Source organism: Falco peregrinus, chromosome 3 (assembly GCF_023634155.1).
Source record: "Falco peregrinus isolate bFalPer1 chromosome 3, bFalPer1.pri, whole genome shotgun sequence".
Classification (NCBI taxonomy): Eukaryota; Metazoa; Chordata; class Aves; order Falconiformes; family Falconidae; genus Falco; species Falco peregrinus.
This window is the reverse complement of record NC_073723.1, coordinates 23,978,395-24,001,617: the sequence shown is the minus strand read 5'-3', so window position 1 is coordinate 24,001,617 and position 23,223 is coordinate 23,978,395. Positions and strand designations below refer to the sequence as shown.

The 23,223-nt window shown below is 35.0% G+C and overlaps 1 protein-coding gene across 3 annotated transcripts in view; it reads right to left on the bottom strand.

Annotated features, from left to right (window-relative positions):
* Positions 1–23,223, bottom strand: part of CSMD3 (CUB and Sushi multiple domains 3) — a 725,287-nt gene that overhangs the window by 34,302 nt on the left and 667,762 nt on the right. For all 3 annotated transcript variants that reach the window (XM_055800728.1, XM_055800729.1, XM_027777765.2), the window contains 7 exons: positions 21,970–22,143; positions 20,085–20,270; positions 14,754–14,927; positions 8,258–8,440; positions 6,858–7,034; positions 4,243–4,422; positions 299–472 (listed from right to left, as the gene is read on the bottom strand). In XM_055800728.1, coding sequence (XP_055656703.1) covers positions 299–472; positions 4,243–4,422; positions 6,858–7,034; positions 8,258–8,440; positions 14,754–14,927; positions 20,085–20,270; positions 21,970–22,143 — 1,248 coding nt within the window. The remainder of the gene's footprint in view (positions 1–298; positions 473–4,242; positions 4,423–6,857; positions 7,035–8,257; positions 8,441–14,753; positions 14,928–20,084; positions 20,271–21,969; positions 22,144–23,223) is intronic.

The following is a 23,223-nucleotide window of genomic DNA, read 5'->3' as shown; positions in this document are numbered from 1 at the left end:
TTAGTGTTTAAGACTTCCTACATGCTCACAAAGGATTTACAGATACTCCTATGTCTTCCTAAACCTACAAATTATGTTACATGTTTGGAAAATATAGAAGGATTGTGTTTGTCCCAGGTTTAACATGAACTGAGCCACTCCTAGGGGGAACAAATAAAAACAAGCACACCAAAAAAAACCCCAACCAAACACCAAAAAAAAAAGCCCTACCAAAAAAACCCAAAAAGCAAAAAATTTAAAGAGGAAAAAAACACTACAGTTCAATAAAGAAATACAGGACTATAAAGTAAATACATACGCAAGCACTGAGGTACTTCACCACTCCATGTTCCATTCCCAACGCAAGTCAAAACAGCAGGAAAAGAGAGTTCATATCCTGGAGAACAGACATAGCTAATGCTAAATCCCCAGTCCAAGTTTGTTCCTTCCAACCTTCCATTAGAGATCTGCGGAGGAGTTGGGCAGGTAACAGCTGCAATAATATTCAATATAATTAGGCCCAGCTGCTGTAAATATCCCCAGTGTACACAGTTACTAGAAGAACCATATGTGCTAATTTCACCTTTTTTAGAGGACAATACAGTCAGGACATGCTATCTTCCTCACTGTACACTTGCCACATTTCCTGAAGTTTGTAATTCTGGTTTCCTCCGTTTAGGAGACAGTGGCTGGCTGATGAAATGTCTTCAATAAAACAGGGTGCTAGGAAGACTACCTAAATATCAGTATGGAGGATATGAAGTATACAACACTTAAGATATGACTGGTAGTATACTACAAAATGATTTTGTTTGTCTGCTTAGACAACATAGAGTATAATTATGTTTAGTTACCATGGTAATAGTCAAATACATTCTTCCTCATAACCAGCTCAGGCATTTGTTAGATATTAACACCCAGGGATGAAATTCCAGGATGATTGTTCCAAAATATGACTTGAAAGCCTGTTTCTAAGTACCACAGATTGGTTAGTATTTGCTTCATTAATAGCTCCTTACCAAAAAGCATCTAGCTTCTGGCTAGAGGGAGAAAATGTAACGATTTGCAGCATTTTGAAATTGTCAGTATTGCTACCTTTAAGAAGGCCAACAAGAAATATTTCAGTACAGTTTCTCATTTCCAGGCATCCCAGGAAGAAATAGAAACATGTCCTACTCTGTTGTATGAAAGAGGACTGAAAAACACCACAGGAGGACAGTAGAAATAAATAGATGTAACGGTAGATAAAGAAGATAAAAGTGGTATTCCCTGCATAATGAGGTAGCAACAGAGAATTGTTAATTGAGACCTGAAGGAAAAAGGGTATATAAAAAGTTATATGAAAAAAAAATCTGAATCAAAAAGAGAAAGGGGGAAACGTAAGCCACAGTTACTAGAATAAATGTGAAAGAGAAATGGGATAAAAAAGAGAAAAGTTGGGAGAAACTGGTAAAACTAGCAAAAAGACTAGCAAAAGAGAAAGAAAGCAAATTAAGCTTGTATGATTTAATTTAGTGGAGACAGTTGGGGTAAATAAGAAAAGCTGGCGACTAAAATTAACACAGAGAACACAGAGGTCACAAAAATGGAGGAAATGAAATGCTGCACTCATAACCTTTAAAGTTATGTTTAGACAGGTGTCATCTTGCAGGCTTAGAAGTTAGAGGCACTAGATCAGGAGTACTGTGTATTTGAATGTGATCTGCAGAAGGTTCACCATATACCATTCCTCCATTCTTATAATCTTCAGTGAGACAATCTCAAACTATTTACACCACAAAGATGCTCTGCAGCATCACTTATGGCTATTTGAGAATACTTAATGAAAGTAGTACTATTGTCAAATAATTGTCAACCAGTAAACCAAATCTAAATTTGAAGGCCATGTTTTTTATACTTTCTCTTGCTCTGGTTCATAGTTTAAAAAAACCCACCAAACTACCAACCCAGAAAAGGACGTGATAGCCTTTCCCCGACTTTCATGATGTTTTAATAAAAGTCAGTCAAAATAAGTACTCCAAGCAGCAAAAGTCTGTTCGCATTGTCCAAGACCTTCATGACTAGTCCTTTTAAAAATATCTGTATGTTTTAACTTCTGAGCTGAATAATAGAGGAAGAAATACCAGTCAGTAATTAGGAAAGAAGACAGAAGAAGTAGCATGAAAGCAAATGTAATATCCGAATTTTGGGGTGAAAGCAGCAAAATAAAACAACACCCAGGAACAAGGCAGAATGTCTCTCTAAATATTTTGGTCAGAGATTTAACCATAAATATGTGCAGCAACATTTTTCAGTTTAAGAGTAATAGTAAATTACAAATGTAAACCTGCAGAAAAAAAAATGCTTGACTAGTTGAATATTTAGTTGCAGATGAACATGCACCTTTTTCCAACTACAGAATGCCAGAGATTTATTTATATCTTCTATTTGCATGGCATGGCAACAATTACACATCCATATTTTGCCCAGTTCATTTTCCAATTATTTCACCTAAATGGTGCCAGGAGGACCCTGGCACTTCCTTCTGACAGTAAGAACTAATTGTTATACATTTCAAACACACTACTGCATATTACTTTTAATCACAGAAAGAAATGGGGATTATTAACTTAGCTAGTACACTTACACAAACCTGTGTGGAGTAGAACAAAATTCTGAGAATGCTATAGATTCTGCATATGATTATTATTTAGTATTTATACAAACCATAAATATGTATGACCTAAACCTAGAAGGACTCAAAACCTCAAAGCCAAAATTGACAGTCTTAACTCTTTCTTTGTATAGTTCTGTTCATATCAAATCAGAGTTAGATCTCCTGCTCCCAGTTGGGTGCCCTGTGGTCCTTAGGAATTTGAGACTGGGAGACTATATCATAAATATTTGTTCTGTCTTACAATCTTCTAGCTGTTTGCTTACAGCCACTCTTGGAGACAGACAGACTCTTGGTCAATAGGACCTGTATGGCTGTCCTTCTGTTCTTAAAATGAGTTTTGTACTTGAAGATGAGGCTGGCTGAGAGCACAATACAAATAGGAAAAAATGGTGAATTGTTAACAGGATCTCAAAGTCTGACATTTTCAAGAATATGTTGGGAAAATAATTTTGAAAATTGAAATTATCAAAGGTGAATTAGGATTAAAATGGACTTGGTAAGACATTGAGAGTATTGTACTCAGCAAGCAAAGTAATTGCAAATGGGGTGTAGATTTGAAACTTATTTGATCTGTTTTGATGAATAAATTCAGGGGAGGAAAATGAACACTACTGAACAGGTATGTTACCATACTTCCTGAACACAAAACAGAATAAAAATGGATGAGAACAAAGTCAGTACAAACTTAGCCAACTAAGTTTTAAAAGAACAGACATCAGAAACACTTAGCATGAACCCAGAAATAAAACACACAAACAGTAATGCTGCTTCTCTACAGCTGTGGTATCAGGAAGAGTGATAAAAATGACTCTAGAAAGAAGATGTTTTAGGTTTAGCAAGAAAGTGAACTTGTCAGAATAAATAATTTTGATGACCCAAATCATCAAAGGTGATGACCGCATCAAGGTAGTCTTTCAGTAACATTCAGATTTTTTGCTCTTAAATTTCAACATTTTATTAAAGCATTAAAGCAACTGCAATAAAACAATGAAACTAGGAATAAGATTAGTAAAAGTGAGAGAAAGAAGATCTTGAGATTAATCCTTTCAGTTTTCACAGTAGAGAAAATAACATCTTTTTGCAGAGTATGTCAATACAGCACAGCGATGGTCAAAAGTGCATGTGTAATGAAGGAGAGAGCTTTGTATTATGGAGAGGGTAACCCAGAACAGCTTTACCTTCGAGAAAGTTCAGTTGTACATATGTAGACCTTTCCAGATTGAAAAGTGTCTATCACATGCTTGAGTGGTCTTTTTTGTAAGGACAGGGACATATATAAGGACATTTTTGGTATGACATGCTAACCTTAACAAATGAACAAACAAATTATAACAATCATTTCATATTGGCTAATTCAGTTTAGCAGCAAAGTAATAAAACATTCTATAAAGCTGCAAAAAAATGGTCTATGTACTGTGTTGGTATGCAAAATACATTAAAGAAGCAAAGGGTGAAGTCATTGTTCCTGCAGCCAACAAATCAATCCAGTGTATTCATACTAACAGTAAGTTTTGATTTCTGTGGAAATATTTGGCTAACTCATTACAATAAACAGTGGATGTAAATGTCACAGAAGAAATAGGTGATGATTAAAATAAGTGTTGTACCTTTGCATGTTGGGATTACTCCACTCCATGTGCCATTACTAGTACAAGTGCGAATTAAGGAGCCATTTGATTCCATTGTATAACCAGGTTGGCACATATAAGTAACATTTTGTCCAACAACATAATCATCACCGTATCTCATGCCATTGGCTGGGACTCCTGGATCTCCACAACTGATAACTGCAAGTAAATAGTTGAGGAACATATTTGAAAACCTGAATGTGATTTACTTATATGTGACAGAAAAAACATAGGACAAAACTAGGAAATTATTGGGCAAAAAGAAGAAAGTAGCATAAATCTTATTCATTCATCTGAAATCACTGCCAAACACATGAGGAGCTGGAAAACAGTTCTATTTGGAGAACATCAATACATCTATTCAACTGTAAAATTAACAGATTGTTCAATTTTATCAGTAAAATTTAAAATTATAAAATGAAAAAAAAAAATTCCATAGGTCACTATCACCCTTTGATACCCACAAATTTTCCTATTATTTCAGAATTTCATTACTAAAGAAACAGACATTTATTGTTTAGTTTACTTTTGCATAGGTACATTCTGAAAGGAAACAGTCTGGAAAATTTAAGATATATGTCTGCAAAAAGTTCCCAATTTGTAAAATCCTCATATGCTTACTATGTACATATGTAACATGTATATTATCAGCAACATGAACACTGGGGGCAACTTTGCCAATGACACCAAACTGACTGGTGGGTTCAACATGCTGAAGGGAAGGGATGGCATCCAGAGGGACCTTGGACAGGCTTAGAGGTGGGCTTGTGCAAACCTGAAGTTCAAGAAGGCCAAGTGCAAGGTCCTTCACCTGGGTCAGAGCAAACCCCAGCATCAATACAGGCTGGACAGCAAATGGATTGAGGTCAACCCTGAGGAGAAGGACTTTGGAGTACTGGTGGCTGAAAAGCTCAACATGTCCTGACAATGGGTGCTTGCAGCCCAGAAAGCCAACCGAAACCTGGGCTATGTAGTGTAGGCAGCAGGTCAAAGGAGGTGATTCTCCCCCTTTACTCCACTCTCATGAGACCCCACCTGGAGTGCTGCATTGAGCTGTGGAGCACCCCAGCATAAGGAGAACATGGACCTGTTCAAGCAAGTTCAGAGGGCCACAAAGATGATCAGAGGGCTGGAGCACCTCTCCTATGAAGACAGGCTGAGAGAGTTGAGGATGTTCAGCATAGAGAAGAGAAAGCTGTGGGGAGACCTTATAGCAGCTTTTCAGTGCTTAAAAGGGGGCTTGTAAGGAAGATGGGGACAGACTTCAGTAGGACCTGTACTGATAGGACAAGGGGTAATGGTTTTAAACTAAAAGAGGGCAGATTTAGATATTAGGGAGAAATTCTTTACTGTCAGGAGCATGAGACACTGGAACAGATTGCCCAGAGAAGTTGTGAATGCTCCATCCCCGCAGGTGTTCAAGGCCAAGGTGAATGTTGCTTTGAGCAGCCTGTTCTAGTGAAAGGTGTCCCTGCCGATGGCAGGGGAGTTGGAACTAGATGATCTTTAAGGTCCCTTCCAACCCTAACCATTCTATGATTCTATGATAAACAGATGAGAATGTCCAAGCAATCCCCAAACACAGGTCATGGCTTTTGGCAAAATCAGGCCTATAGTACTTTAATGAGTGGGAGCAGTTGTAAAACCTCTTGTATCCTAATGAGATTAGATATTCACAAGAGGTTAAGAAAGATTTAAATTATTATAATTTGAGAATAACACTAAAATAAATAAGTTTCTCTCAGGTCTAGTCAATCGGATTTATCAATTTCTGAGAGTTTTCAGAGTAAGAAATCCTGAGAACCCTAGTGGCAGTGATAAAAAACTGTTGCTTTCAGGAGCAAAAACAAACAGTGGGGGAAAAAGATCTAGTTCGTAGCAAATAGAGCTCCCATGTGCTTTGCAGTTTATCTTACGGTAAACTTGACAATCCCCCTACAGCATTGTAACTGCTTCTGGAACATTGTGCAAGGCATTTTCCTTGGCAGTAAGAAAATCCTGGCCAATTCTAACTCAATGACAAAGCATGACCGATGTGAATGGCACCTCCTCCGTGTCATGATTTCCAAAATGAAAAAAAAACCATAACTACATGCTTGTAGTGTATTCTGGCCAGGTCCTTTGATCTAAATTACTGGGGAACTGAAAATCCAAGGTGTATGGTATCCCTGCTCTACAGTTTATCACAGTCTGAGTGAGCAGATACTAATTAAGCTGTATGTATTAAACCTTTAAAAAAAAAATTGAAAAAAACCCCACCACCTCCCACACAGTTGCTGTCTATGGATACAGAAGAGACTATAAAACACACCACAGGGTTATGTCTGTTAGTCTAAGGGTAGCTAGTGCAGTGGTAAAGAAAACTGGAGATCAGCCTAATTTATTTTACCTAGTAACATGGTAATTTTTTTTTAACTTAAAAATTAATGGATTTTTCTTTGCCATTCTTAAAAAGATACAGATCTGTGAAAGACAGAACTGTTAGCTACATGAGTATATTAAAGAAAATATATTTACATCCATCTTCTGTATTTTACTTTATTATCTTTCAGAGGACAGAAAAACAAAGATTATTCAGTAAAGATGTATCTTACTTGTGCAGTTTGGCAAGGATCCAGACCATGTTCCATTGGCCGTGCATTGTCTTACAGATGATCCAGAAAGTATGTATCCTTCCATGCATGAATAAATTACTGAATTAGAGAATGTAGTTCCATCAATACGAAACACTTTTCCATTAGCAGTTGTTCCTGGATTACCACACTGCACAGCTATAAAGCAAAATGTGAAATATTTTTTAAATGTAGAAAAGATTATTTTTGAAATAGTAAAGTCCAAGTAAAATCCTGCTTTATTTGCTATATATGCAAGGAAAAACAGCATTATGTTGCAGAAATCCGTGCTGTTGTTCTGAAAAGTGTAAGGAGGGTGAGGGGGTGGGGGAGAGAGAGAGAGAGAGAGAGAGAGAGAGTGTGTGTGTGTGTGTGCGTGCGTGCCTGCGTGTGTGTGTGTTAATTCATGTAATAGCGAAGATCAAACAGCAGAAAGTTCTGCTAGGCTAAGTATATCCCTTCAGATACCAACATACCAACACACATACGTATTTACAGTGTGTCGGGATGGAAACCACTCAACAGAAAGGGTATTACAAAACCATCTTGTGAAAGAAGATTTTAAAACGAGATGACTATTGCATACAGATAAAAAAGTCAACAATGATCAAATGGAAAATAGGAGTTAGGAGTACAGGGTGTCACATTATTTTCTGCTTTTCAGGAACTTTTCTTTGAAAAAAGAGTTTGTTGCAAATTACTTCCTATTTTTTAATCAAGAACATTAAGGTAATAAATGGTTCTCCATAAATATCCTGTTAAAGCTTTCTTCTCTGATAAAAAAACTAGCTTAAAATTTCCAGAATTACTTTTTCCAAATAGACTTGTTTCAGCTTTTTTTTTTTTTTCTACTAAATGTCAACAGTATTAGTAAATAAAATTTTTAAGCCAATCAGTTATGACATAGATGTATCTAATGAAATCATGACATTGACATTTTCCTAAAACTCAGGTCTTTTCTCTGAAATCCAGACGTATAATAGTTATAAATAAAGGTCAGGTGATGGTGAGATTTTTAAGGGAAACAATCAGCAAAAATTGAGTTCTAGGAGCCTTATAAATTTCCTTTTTTGTTTAGTTTTTAGTACTGGATAACACATAGTTTACTGACACAAGATGGAGAACAATTAAACAGTTCAGTATTATTTTTTTTTCTCAGAATTTTGAAACCATGCAGTTTCATGGGTCTCAGGAACTGATTTCATATTTGTCACCTGATATCAAACCACTGCTATGGTGTAACAACTTATTCAAAAATATTTTTCAGTCTAAAATCAATTGTATACCATTCACAATATAAAACTGGGAATGTAAAATTAATTTCCTAATTAGCATTTTTAACAAGACAGTTTAAAATATAGAGTGGATCTTCTGTGATCTACCTTTGCACTCAGGTTGCCTTCCTGTCCAACTTCCATTTGCCATACACGTCCTTTCTTCTGAACCATGAAGGATATATCCAATATCACAGCTGAAATGTACCGTGCTTTTAATTTTAAAATTGTTTTCTTCTCTAGACCCATGACCTGGGATACCTGGATCACCACAAGAACCAGCTGTATCACCTAGAATTTACAGTGCAAAGATTCAAATAAATGTGAAATATTATTATGACACTACATTTAAAATATATGTTTCTATGTATTTATAAGTGAATTTATATTTATATTTTTAGAAAAAAAATATCTCATTGCGTGTGAGCCCCTGTAATTACAAAACTACTTCATTCTCTAATCTTTTTTTTATACTTTTTTATATTAGTATAGAAAAAAAAATTATAATTATCTCAAGATACCCCTTAGACCATGCTAAACTTTTGATAACAGAATAATCAAACAAGAATAGGGAAACAAAGGGAAAGCCACAAAACCTTAGTCATTAAAAGTAAGGAATTCTGAGGAAAACCAAGGTCCTGATCATAAAGGTAACTTTATTGTTTGCCTATAACAAGTGTTCATAAAATACTTACTACTTTTATAATATTGTTAAGGCTGTAACAGTTTCACTGTTGAATAAAAACTCTAGTCATGTATTTACATTTCATGTAAATCTGACATGAAGCATTTCCCTGGTTCAAAGAAATGTTGAAAGATCAAGACTGCCTAATAGCTAAAATCTCCCTTAGCTAGAAGTGTTTAAGCAAATTGTAAGATAGAGGGATTGTTTTCTACTCTCTGTAGTATATCAATGTTAAAATAACCAACAGTCATAACAATAATAACAATAACAACATCTAAGCATAGACATCTATTTATACATTTATGGTGAGAACTTTTAGAAAGCTGTAAGTAACACTGTATTGGGATAGCACAGGGGTCCTCAAACTTTTTAACCAGGGGGCCGGCGCACGGATGCAGTGGCAGGCAGTCATCTGCGGCTGCTTGGTTCTCCCCCCCCGCAACCCCCAGCAGGGGGGGCTGTAAATACCGGGGGCCGGATTGAGGACCCTGGGGGGCCATATCCAGCCCACGGGCCGTAGTTTGAGGACCCCTGGGATAGCAGGTACGTTGTTTACATCTTTTAATATGTACTTAGGATCTGCTGTTTTCTCTTTTTAAAGGTCTTTAAGCTAGTTTTATATACAAAAGAGATGAAAGTATATTACATTACTCAGTTTCAACACAAAAGGGTTGATTTCTAGAATTCATGGAGCTGCATTGTTCAGGTTTTCACACAGATATTCAGATTACAGTTTTCTGTGACAACTTGCAAATAAACTGAAAGGTCTTCTATACAAAAATTAATTCAAACATCATAATATTTTTGAAAGCATATCTGCATTATTTTGTACTTAGTTACAATAATGTAAAAAATAAAGAAGAAATATTTTAAGAATCAGCTAGCAAGTTTTAATTCAAGTGCTGAAGGAAGTCATAGCTTTACATTAGAGATAATGATACTAAAAGATTTGTACAAATTATGTAAAGAACGCTTTCTGTAGAATAGCCATACTTTTCTGGTATTTACCTAAGCTTAAACAGCAGTAATAAGACAAGTTCTTACATGGAAGTAGTAAAGAAATTTGTCTGCTTTAAGTACCCAGAGACTAAACGTGACAAACTCATTATCTAGGGGTTCTATGGGAGGTTAGGGCTCCAGACTTCTAGATGCAGGGAAAAACAGAGCTTCCTTTGCCTCAGTTGGCACTGGACGCATGTAAACTATACTGTTGGAATGACTGGCGGGACATAGTTCTTTACTAACAAAAGCATGCACAGAACTGAATAGTGAAAGGAAGAACAGAACTAGCTTGCTGTGCTTTGAGAATTATGGTGTATGAGCAAATATTTGGTTTAGCCTGACACATCTAAGAAGCTGACCATGTTTTTGTCACTTATAAAGGTAGTTCATGTGCCAGCCTGCATTTTTGTAGGTCCTGATTACTACTTTTTATTTCCTTTTATATACTCCCTGCTTCCTTCCCTCCCCACAAATTCATTGAAAACAATATACCTAAGCACCTCACAGGAGCTGATCTGCACTACTCCTGTAGGCTTGTGGGAAAAGAGAACGCAGCTATGGAACCTCAGTCTGGAGGCGTGTTGGGAGAATCCAAGGAAAGGGCAGAACTTTCTTTGGAAATGCAGAAAACAAACCTGGCAACTCATACTACCTACCCAACCCCTTGCTGAAGTAGCTGACAATGTAGGCTAATTATGAACCACTCCCACTAACTTAGCAGCCTTAACTAAGCTTAAACTGACACCTTTCATTTCAGAATAATCAAACAAACTAATGCAGACATGCCAATTACATTGTGAACTTTTATAGCGTGTGTGTGCAAAAAGTACATGGTCCTATGTATTTTAATGCTTTCAGAAATAAAAAAAAAATAAGTAAGTGTAAGAAGTAGCTGACTGCCTGGTTCAAAATCACAGACTCAAAAGTTTAGGCTCTTCTCTGTTTACCCATTTTATTATGTGACATAGATCAGTAAAGCAGCCTGCCAGCCCTGTTTCAAAAGGAATTGTAAATAGTTCCAAATCATAGTGAGTAAAAGAATTTTATAAGCTTTGAAAATACTTCATGTCCAAGCTACTTAGGTGTCAACAATCTTTTGGTTTGAAAATAGTCTACTAAATATTTTTACAATAGTTTAAAATGTTCTAAATTAAGATGTTTGGTTGTTGGGGTTTTTGTTTGTTTGTTTGTTTGTTTGTTTTAAATCCGTATCTTACATTTTCCAGTAGTATTTATTTAGACTGTGAAGAATTTGGGACAGGGCCTATTTATTATTCTATACTTATAAAGTCTCTACAATAACAGCTCAGTTTTCGGCAAGTTACTTGACATTATGCCTAAAATAATTTTATGATGAAAAAATAAAAATAGGCTTTTTGCTGTGCCAGATATAAATTACATATTCCCCTTGTAAATGAAATCATGTGTTCTTTCCTAATGGCTAATTATTACTGTGAATTATTACTCTTTTAATTATGGGGAAGTTAACCACCAGCTTTTTTGATTGAAGGTTATAGAAATAATTTTTCTAAATGACTAATCACATCAGGAAGTGACAGTGATATAATCAATGATATCATAACAGAATATATTTTTATTACTTCACGCAGAGATTCAGCTAAGTGATTTTCATAGTCAGTTATGAGCCATCCTTCACCCACATGTGTAACAAATTCTCAGCTGGCATTTAATCTTAATGAAAGGGAGGATATTTAAACCACTTAAGTACGTACACAACCACTGCTGCACTTACAAGGAATTTTAAGTTGCTGCACATTTCTGACTCCAGCTGATATGCATGCGATGACTGAAAACTGTGTTCTGAATGCCAATAGATATCAATGAACATGGCAATTCCTTCTAGCTCTAGGATGCGAAATGGAAAGTGCCATGTGACAAAAAGGAAACTCTCTTAGGGATAATGTAACAAAATTTGGTTACCTTATGTTTGCTGACCTAACATTTTCTGTTTGAATTCTTCTCCATACATGAAAAGGACAAGCATGATGTATCTTTTGTCAGTGGAACATTCTATATTATTTACTATTAATATCATCAACAAAAAAACATACAAAGTTTAAGGTCTTAATATGCATTAAAAATGAAGATAAGATATCAAGGTTAATAATGAAAGGTAATGATTTCACAAATTTTTAGATAAAAAATACAGAAATTCTGTTTGGCAAACTGCAAATTATTTTAAAATGAAAAAGTACTTCAGTTACACAGTTTGAAAACAAATTCTCAAAGTTGTCCTAAGCTATAATTTCAGTTTTCTATAGTACAATTAAAGACAATAACAGTTTGTATTATGTTACAATTATATTTGCTACGATTAACTTTTGAATCTAAATAAAATCAATGTTTCTTCATGTACTGAGAGAAAATCATTATATCTGATAAGAGCTTCTGATCTGTGGGGAAAAAAAAATCACGAATGCTTATCCCAAGATATCTGAACACTAATTTAATAGGATGATTAAAGAATAGTCTTATTTTCAGTAAAGTTTCTTTGTTATTTTCATATATAATTTCAGGCTTTCTATTTGTGTTCCTTGATATTTTTGTATGTGGTTTTTTTTTTACTTTTAATTCACAAATATTTTTTTTCTTATGTAGACTATGGAAGACTACAGTAAGTAGCCTTAAATTTTATTTAGAGAGGATATTTTATCCAAAACAAATATGCATGCACACTAGCTGTAAAATATTTTGGATCAACCTAGTCTGAATTTGCAATTCACATAAATATATCATTATTTATTAAGTAATATTATTTTACATTAAGCTTTGATTTCTGGTGCATAGCTCTAAACATCACAGATTATAAGAACTTGACCTTTATTCCCATTGTGACAAATTACGCTGTGATTTTATTGATAGAAACTTAAGGGGCTAAATTAGGTGTTCACATTTTGCGGTTTCTGTCACATTTTAGGTTGCAATGGCAAATTATTGAAAGATGAGGGACTCAGAGTGCAAAATAATAACATTTAGATTGTCCTTGTCTGCAACCACTTCCTAAAAGTTTGCAGAGGAATGTTCAGATACTGAAAAATTCTTCCTTGGAATTTAGTGCAAGATTTTAACTAAGATGTGCTATTTTAATATTTTTTTTATGAATTTTTAACCATTTCTGTGCCATGGGCTGTAAAAAAATGCACATTCTGAAACTGTAGCTGACATTCAGTTTATACCTGAATACACTAAAGACATGAAGGCAGGAGTTAAAAAAAAAAGATTAGAATATGCAAGTCCACACCTGGAGTACTGTACCCAGCTCTGGGGTTCCCAATACAGAAAAGGACATGGACTTGTTAGAGTAGGTTCAGAGGAAGGTCACAAAAATGATTACAGGGCTGAAACACGTCTCCTGCAAAAAGGCTGTGAGAGTTGGGGCTGTACAACATGGAGAAGGGAAGGTTCCCAGGAGATCTTATTGCAGCCTTTCAATATATAAAATATATAAGAAATGTGAAAGACTTTTTATCAAAAAAAAGTCTTTCTTTTATCCTGTAGTGACAGAACAAGGGGCAGCAGTTTTAAACTGAAAGAGGGTAGGTTTAGATTGGAAATAAGGAAGACATTTTTTGCAGTGAATGTGGTGAGGCACTGGACCAGGTTGCCCAGAGAAGTTGTGGATGCCCCATCCCTGGAAGTGTGCAAGAACAGGTTGAATGGGGCTTTGAGCAAGCTGATCTAGTTCAAGATGTCCCTGCTCATTGCAAGGGGAACTAGATGATCTTTGGAGGTCCCTTCCAACCCAAACCATTCCATGATTCTATGATTCTAGTGGAAGATGTCCCTGACCATGACTGGGGTGTTGGACTAGATGATTTCTAAATGCCCCTTTTGACTCAAACTATTTTATGATTCTAATGATCTAATGATTTATTAACACTGTTAAGAACCTTGGATTTTTAATGTGAAACTAGTATAGCAGTACTGTCGGATTTGCATACTCATTATTTTTCATCTCCTGTTTTGGCATACCTGTAACAAGAAAAAATGCATCACTTGTTTTCCTCCTATTTTCTGCCTTTGCAGATATCTAAGTATTCTGAATTGCACAGGTCTAAATAAGGTCCAAAACCCCACTGATTACTTTAAAGTATATAATGGAAATGTGAGGATGACAAGAAAGAACCTCCCCTAAGTCTTTATTGAGAACGGAAACTGGTAACGTGATTAACCTCTATCACAATGTATTTACACACTCTAAGATAAGAAATGGTAATCAGCCAAATACCAAGTTCATTTGTGACTTGGATTTCTGTTTTTTCTGTAACAATCTGCACTTGATTACTGCTGTTGAAGTGAATCACACTGAAGTTGTGAAACAGAACATTCCTAAGCATCAAGTTGTTCAGAAAATATATTGACTTCGGTGAAGGCTAATCCGTTATGAGGATTAGATGGTGTTCCCTCAAAACCCAAACATAATACCTTGAAACTGTATGGAGCCCACTTGGGCTTATTTATAATGAATGAATATATTATGTAATTAAGATATACTTGAGATGTTGTCAAGTCAGCAGGTATTAGGCAAGTTAAAAAAGATAATTAACCAATCACCTTGAAGAGACAGTGATGCAAGTTTTGTCTGTGGAAACTAGTACTCCTTCCAGAAGTCACATAGAAAATATTTTCCAAACAAATTGGTTCCTTTAACATTCTGTTTAATGTGCAATTTCCTATTTGTATTAAATGTCATTGAGAAAGACTACTTCTCCCAAATTATTTTCTTGCTAATAGTGTGTAGTTTTTTGGGGTTTACTTATTTGTACTTAGATCAGTTTTATACATGATTTTCCAGATTTTAGCGTGGCCTTCTGATTTAAAAAAAAAAACAAAAACAAAAACAAAAACCAAATTCAAAAGAACTTCTAGGCACAGTCATTAATTCAAAAATATTACCTGAACAATGCGGTAGAGATCCACTCCAGTGTCCATTTAACTGACATGTACGAGATGACTGCCCTAACAGCGATCGTCTACCTGTGCAGGTATAATGAACAGTAGACCCAAACGTGTATTTATCTCCAGACAAGACCGCGTTAGGAGGAATGCCAGGATGGCCACAGTCAATCACTACAATGCATAATTATTTGAGATAAAAAAAGGTTATTATCACTGATCACACAGTTTGTAGTTATAATTTTCATAACTCCATACATAAACTATGAAGAGGCTGACATTTTTAGGGTTTGGGGGAGAGGGACATTACAGACCAAAAGCTGTGAAACAAATGAGATGTCAGAAAGGTATTTTAGATATAGGTATTGAATTGATGTCAAAAGACACTCATTCACTACATTGATCTTTATGCCATGAACACATGCACACACATAGAGACACACACACACACATGCATGTACTCTTTAGAGAAAAAGTTCAGGAAGACAGTATCTGCCAAAGTCACTGCTGAGGTAGAGAATACACAGACTTCATCTCTCATTCACTGGTCCCAAATCATTGGTCATTAAGTCTATTGGTTTATAAACAAGATCATTTTTGCTATGAACCTTAATGTTAGTGTACTAATTTCATATTCATGGGTTTGGTTATTTAAAATATTATATTGCATAAACAGAATATTTGTTTACATATTTTTTATGTATTCCTAGGCATCATCTATTGATGTTAATTGCACAGAGGATGGATGGAATTTCTATAGGATCCCAATCTTAGAAATGGTCATGGATAAACTCACTATCAGTTGTTTATTGAATACATTTTGATCAATAATTGCTTGTTATTGCCATACTGTGCTTGAGTTTTAGTACTTAATCTTGAGAGTTTTGTCATTTCCGCTTACAGATTGCATGTAAGGGTATCCAAGTAAGCTTATACACATCTAATTTTGCTGTCTCAAATGTCATGAAGTATGCAAACTCAAGAAAGAAAATGAGAAAATTTAGCATAATATCTTTTGTCCTTTAGTTGCTTATACAGGAAATTATGATAAGTGGCTCATGCTATAAATGATCAGAAGCAGAATTTTTTTTTTAGGAATATAAAACAGGCTAATAGAAACCTGACGTAAAATCAAGATACCACTGAAACAATTTCAGCAGCCTCCTATCTACTGGAGGAAAGTTGTATAAAGTAACAGTGACACTACCTTGGCTAGACCAACAGGAAGTTACTCCATAAGACTAAAATAAAATAACAAAAGGTCTTATGCATCATTATGGAGAACAATGTATGGAAATGAAACAAAGTTCTGTATTGAAAAGAATTAGCTACTCTGTCTTTTTAATATTAAGAGCACATATAAAAAATGTACAAAAGAAACCCCCTCACATGTAGAATCAATGCAGAGAAAACTTTTATGGCTTCAGAGTGAGGAGTTTAAAAGCAAACTAAATATATCAAGTTCAGGAAATGCAGTAAAAATTCATAAACCAAATTTACTCTGTTCACAGAATGAATCTAGCCTTGCATGTCTGATTTCTTTTTATCTTACACCTCTCCATGGCATGTGGCATACCTTGGCCAAAGACAGTTGTATTTATGCATCATGAAAATTAGAGATTAAGGCTGCAGATACCAGGGTACTAGAATAGCTGCCTACATCGTACAAATTTAGTTTTTATCAGAAATTCATCATCTTCAATATCAAAACATTTTCAGCAGCATTTCTTTATCAAAAAAAAGCCGTATCAGAAGCCTGATCGGGGTTGAGGATGTATTCAATTCCCTAGCACTTCAGATGTATACAACAATACAATAGTTGTACTATACAACATATGACCAAAGTCATGTGTGATGATTCATCTTCTTCTAATGATTATTCTTGGTCTTAGAGCTTTACTTTTATACATATACTGTTCTGTGTCCAATGACACATGATCTCTTAGACGTCCAACTTGCAAGGTGCAGAACCCTCCTGACAGCCCCACAAAGGACTTAGGAATGTGGTATGTGATCGATTGACTTTGATTTCTGCCTAGTGCCACTGACTCCTATGACCATTTTGTAGGCTTGCAGGACGGAGTAAAATGGTCAGAAAGTTCAACTTCACAAACTGGGCACTTGCTGTTTTCATGTTACTTGTTTAAGCAATTGCTTATAAATAAAATATACTATTCATTATGCATGATTGTAGAGAAAGAAAACTTAGAACATTGGTAATAAAAAAAGCATGCAGGCTTCAATAAATCGGTCATGCAGGCTTCAATAAAATGAAATTATTTATTATTTTGAAAAACATTCACAATTTTCCGGAGTGTTTTGATTATCTCTATTTTTTTTTGATTGATTCTTTTGCCCTTTTCAGATGTGGCCATAGAGGAAAAGCTAATTTCATACTGGTACCTTACAGGACTTCATTTTGGGCTTTCCTACCCATACTTCCCTTTTATATTTACAGTTATGTCTAAAAGTCCTGGATTTCTAATAACTGATTTAGAAAAATATACCAACCTGTAATGTTACTCTTAACTTGATTATACATTCTACATAATTAAATTTGATATTCATGTTCTCAGGTGGAGATTTCATATGAAAATGTGACAATATTTCATCTTTTTTCTCCTAAAGCTAATTCATCCTCTATTTTAATCAATTTCTTCCTTTCAGCCTCTCTGTTACAGAATCATAGAACAGTTTGGGTTGGAAGGCACCTTTAAAGGTCACCTAGTCCAACCCCCTTTCAATGAGCAGGGACATCTTCAACTAGATCAGGCTGCTGAGAGCACCACCCAACCTGACTTTAAATGTTTCCAGGGATGGGGCATTCTACCACCTCTCTGGGCAACCTGATCCAGTGTTTCATTATCCTCATTGTATTTTTTTTTTCCTTATTATCTAGCCTAAATCTACCCTCTTTTAGTTTAAAACCATTACCCCTTGTCCTATCACAACAGGCCATACTAAAATGTTTGTCCCCATCTTTCTCATAAGCCCCCTTTAAGTACTGACAGGCTCCAATAAGGTCTCCCTGAAGCCTTCTCTTCCCCATGCTGAATAACCCCAACTCTCTCAGCCTGTCTTCGTAGGACAGGTGCTCCAGACTTCTGATAATTTTTGTGGTTCTCCTCTGGACCTGCTCCAACAGGTCCATGTCTTTCCTGTGCTGAGGACTCTAGAGCTGGACACAGCACTCCAGGTGAGGTCTTCCCAGCATGGAAATCATTTCCCTTGACCTGCTGACCATGCTTCTTTTGATGCAGTTCAGGTTCTTTTGATGCAGTTCAGGTTATGGTTGGCTTTCTGGGCTGCGAGTGCACATTGCTGGCTCATGTCCAGTTTTTCATGCACCAGTACCCCACAGTCCTTCTCACTGGAATTCTTTGAGGTATATTGTGCAAACATATTTTTTTTTATTTTGAGTACATTTAAAATTTAAAGTATTTCACTAGCGACATGTACCTAAGTAGCATACGGCCCTGAAAGCCTTTGATTCAAAGGGAGACTTAAAAAGGGCATTATGGTCCGGGCCAAACCAAATTCTGCTTCTTACAGGATTTATAGCGGCTAGAAATATTCCTACAGCAAATGTTAAAGGATTTGAATTACTTCACAGGTGGAAAACTTCTTCTTTGTTACCATGTTTCTTCTCCATTACTCTAGTGATATGTCAAAAAAAAGTATGTTCTTTGAGACTAGTTAGAGAGACTGAAACCCACTTAGGTAAAAGAAATAATCCAACCTGGGTCAAAGGAAAACATCCAGCAAGATTTTTACTTCTTTTCCATTGCTCTTACAGTGGAAAAATGTGCAGACAATGTGCAAATGACTACCTTGTGTATGTCCAAAAGGGAAACAATTTGGAAAACACTTGAGAAGCTGAAAGGCTCTTATAAAAAATATTTGGTAACTGCATCAGAATAAGCTTTGGTAAGCTTTATGATTACAAAGTATCATGGACAGTGCCTAGGTTAGAATCCATTGACCCCTCTGTATAAATGACACAAATAAAGTGGAGGATGCCCTTTCAAAAGTACATACAGCATTCTGACTGCCAAAGGTCAGCTTAAAAGAAGAGTAAAATCTGTATTACTAAATTACTTATGACAATTTTGAAAGAAGACTGAGGGATAAAAATACAAAACTAGAAAGAAGAAATCTTTGCACTTTTACCTTTAGAATTTCTTTCTCTTTGGAGATATGTTACTGTTAAGTAACATTTATCTTTCTGAAATGCTAATATTACATTAAATTTAATGTACAACTGTTAGACTCTTTGTTCTAAGTCTATAAGTTTGTTAACTGTGACTTGCAATCAAGCTATATATCTCATCAAAGAAAGGGACAACTTTCAGACTAAAGGTTTTTACAGTAATATGAAATAAAGTTTCAGGTGTTTTTTTTTTTCTTTAAAGAGACAATAGCAGAACTGGAGAAACCTCAACTAAGGAAGACTAATAAGGTTAAAACAGAGAATGAATATCTACAATATTGCAGATTTTGGTCCATGATCCCTGAATAATGAATCCTTAAGGAAACCTGTTTTCCCTTTAATCTCTAGAAAATAAAGCTTTCAGTCTTTCTCAGAGAGACATTTTGATCCTGAACTGACTTATAGAGAACTGGATAAACTAACTGTCCCAGCCAATTAAAAACCTATAAAATATCTGTGGCTATATCTACATCACAGAAAGGTGTTCATGACAAGCCAGAACAAAAATTACCTCCTTGTCTGATCCACTTTCCTTAGTGGATAGGTTGCATATGACTATGATGTTCAGGTACATCTGGTAGTGTGGTAAGCTGAGGACATGATCCAAAAGACATTTTTGGTGCTCTGCAGTGCCATTACTATTTTGCCATTACTATTTGCTTACTCTCTTTATAGATAGTCTGATCTTGCTGTTGTCCCAAAAGAAGTCCCGCAAGTACTATAGTGACGTAAGTCAATAATTGGGTACTATAGTTTTAGTGTGATTATAGCTTTGTGGCCAATGGAGGTCACATATTGGGAAATTCAATGGATGTTTTTTGGCCTTCTATTCCTGCTATCAGGGATCATCCCTGCTATCATGCAATCACAGTTGAAGCATTCAGAGATGTTAATGTCGGTTACTTCATTTCCCAACGTTTCTAAGTTATTTACTACATACAATAACAATACAACTGTGCTACTTCAGCTGCTACTGAGACATTCTGTCATTACTGCACACACACAAATGCATATAAATATGATTATTCTAACTGCTGTCATGACACTGATGGAAATGCGGTATAAATTAATACCTAATCTAGTCCACATAATTTGTAGAAGCATACACATTATCTACTTACTAATGCATTCAGGTAGAGGTTTGTCCCAGTGGCCATTTGGTTGACAAATTAAAACTGAAGAGCCAAATAAAAAATATCCAGGATTACAGTCATAAAATACTACTGTGCCGTATGTGAAATTCCCATGTTCAATTTTACTTTCTCTTATAGAATTCGCAGGAATTCCAGGATCAGAACAATTGACCACTAAAAAGAAAAAGAGCATAGACTTGAGAGTCATACAAATACAGTCTACTATCATGGTCTTTAAATGGTGTCTTATCCTTTGTATGAGAAACTTCAAATGTGTTGCTACCCTGATTTTATATACCCTGTTTTTATATATAATGATACCAAAATAGGAGGATATGAAACAAGGAGATGGTAAAAATAGGAGATGCTAAACTCAGAGCAAATAAAAGGGAATGTTTTTTTTAACAGCGTATGATGATACTATAAATTATTTCCACTGAAAGTGACTGGACATACAATATATTCAATTTATACTCTTGCCTTGACATAAACTATTACCCGCAACTGGAAACAGGTTATGGAGCTAGATGTGCCTTTGGTCTAACCCATAGAGCCATGCAAATATACTTATGTTCCCATACTAACATTTTGATAATGGAGCACCTTTGAGGCAGATAATTTGAGCTAAAGAGCACATGGTCACTTAGGTAAGATTGGTGATTCTGCTAGAACAGGGAAATATCCCAGCAAATAGGTATGCTCTTTTAAAAATAGAGGTATACATTGATCATTAAGAATACTGATGGATTTTTTGAGTCCTCAACTTCTTAGGATTCATATGTTTGAAAATCACTGAAGACTGATTTTTTTTTTTTTTTTATTACTGTGTTTTGTTTTGTTGTTTGTTTTTCGTTTTTTGGGGTTTTTTTTCTCCTTTTTTATAACTTACAGCTGTTGGTGAGGGGAGTATAATACTTATCTTAGGGTTCATGGAGATTTTTGTAACATTTTCCATGCAATAGACTCCTCAGGTCAAGTAAACACACCATCACCTACTCAAAGTTACTCTAGAAAACTACAGTTCAGCTAAAAATTAGTCACTATATCCTTAGAATCAATTACATGTTAATATGCATACATGTGTATATACCTGTGTGCAAATATGGATCTGTGTGTATGTGCATGGATGTATGTACATAAAGGTATCAAAATATACTAAAAAATATCTGTAATTAAAAAAAAGGAAAAAAAAGCTATTGCCAGATAAAATTTAAGATAATTTTAACTAACTACATCACTTAATGTAGTTATTTTTTGGCTCTCTCAAATTTTGGAGTTCCTATACTAAGTGTTGAGAGTCTGCTTGTGTGCTCCTCCTAATAGTTCTCAAATATTAGTACCACAAGACTAGAATACATATATTTTTGAAGGACAGAAATAACTTTCTGGTTGAATTTGACTTCTTTAACATTAAATGACAGCTCAAATCTTTTAGTTATTGACGGAAACTGTTGAAATTTTGGTGGGTTTGTTGGTTTGTTTTTTTTTCCTGAATGAAAATTTGAGCTATATTTCTATCCATTTTCATTTTTGTAGGCAAGCGTTTTATAACAGGTGAACATTCATCTTCAGGTTATTAAACATGTACTTTAAGTAATGAAAATTATTTATTATATATATTAACCACTTTACAACACAAAGTACAGACACAGAAGAAAGTTTTTCTGTGACAGTTATCCTGGCAACCTGAATGTAGAACAGACCTAACCGAAAAATCATAGAATCACAGAATCATGAAATATCTTCTTTAACAATTTGATTCCTGTTAGTAAGACAGGAATAATTTTGTCTTGACAGTGTCCCTTTACCTTCATTTTATTTTTCAACCTTAACTTTCCAACTAAGTTTGAAATCTATATGCTCACATTCTTACCTTTGCATATGGGAGGTGGGTGGCTCCACTGCCTATTAGCCTGACACTGTGCTTTGGTTGGTCCTTGCATAACATACCCAGTATTACATGAGAATGTCACAACATCATTGAAGTTAAAACCGTTTCCACTTGTTCTTCCATAAATAGGACTACCAGGGTGACCACAGCTAACAGCTAGCATAGCACAAAACAAAGAAACAGGAAACAGAGCATGCTGTTATCACTTTTTCATGATTTATGGTATAATAGATCATCATTATACTCATTATATAATAGTAAAGTTTTGATATTATAAGATACTGAGTGCTTTCCATGAAAGATTCACATTTCTTTGAACTCAGTAAGTACCAGGATGTTCAAGCAATCATTTAAATATCTAAGTAAACTGAACAGAATTTGCCATGCAGTAATCAGGACAAATGAAGAAAACTTTTCTGAAGAATCAGGAGAAAAGCAAACACGATTTTCATCACATACAGTCTGAAATTGAAAAGAAATATTTTAGTGTGTTAATTCCTCAGGTATTACTTCTTATAAATATGTCTTAGTATTCAGCCCACAGAGATGTTTTTTCATGTACATAACAAAAATTATTCTAGTGAAGACGTAAGTGTGATATTTGCATAAAATTTTGAATAATGCCCATGCATACACAGCAATACACAACAGTAGTAATTTGTCTAACCACTGGGTAAGTAAGAATGGCGAATTGAAAAAGAAAAAGATCAGAATCATTAAATTTAAAAATTACCCAAAAATTCATTTACAACATCTAAAGTTAAATAAATAAGGAAATGTGAGACTATTTTTCTACACTTCATTTGAACCTTTGATCTGAAGTAGAGCTGTTCCTAAATATCTAGCACAGTCAGAAACAGCTACTGTTAATAGCAGCTTTTTGCAAATTCAAACTTTTCCCCAGTTCTTGTGTCCTTTTCTGAAGTGCTGTATTGTGTATCCTCCTGTATTCAAACAAGCAGCTTCCATTTGATTAAAGGAAGAAAATACATCCATCTTCTCTACTGTTATCACATCCAAAACATTTTTTGCCCATTCTAACACTGATGTTATGATTTTAATTTAGAATTCTTGATTAATGGTGTCTACTTTCATTGCCTTAAAAGTTACCTACAAAGAAGCGTATTGCTCTGAAATCTAATACAAAGAAGTAATGGTCTATTATTGTATTATAAAGTGGAAACAAAATTAAGAAATACAAGTATTATAATAGTGTTAAGTAAATCTAGTTCTATG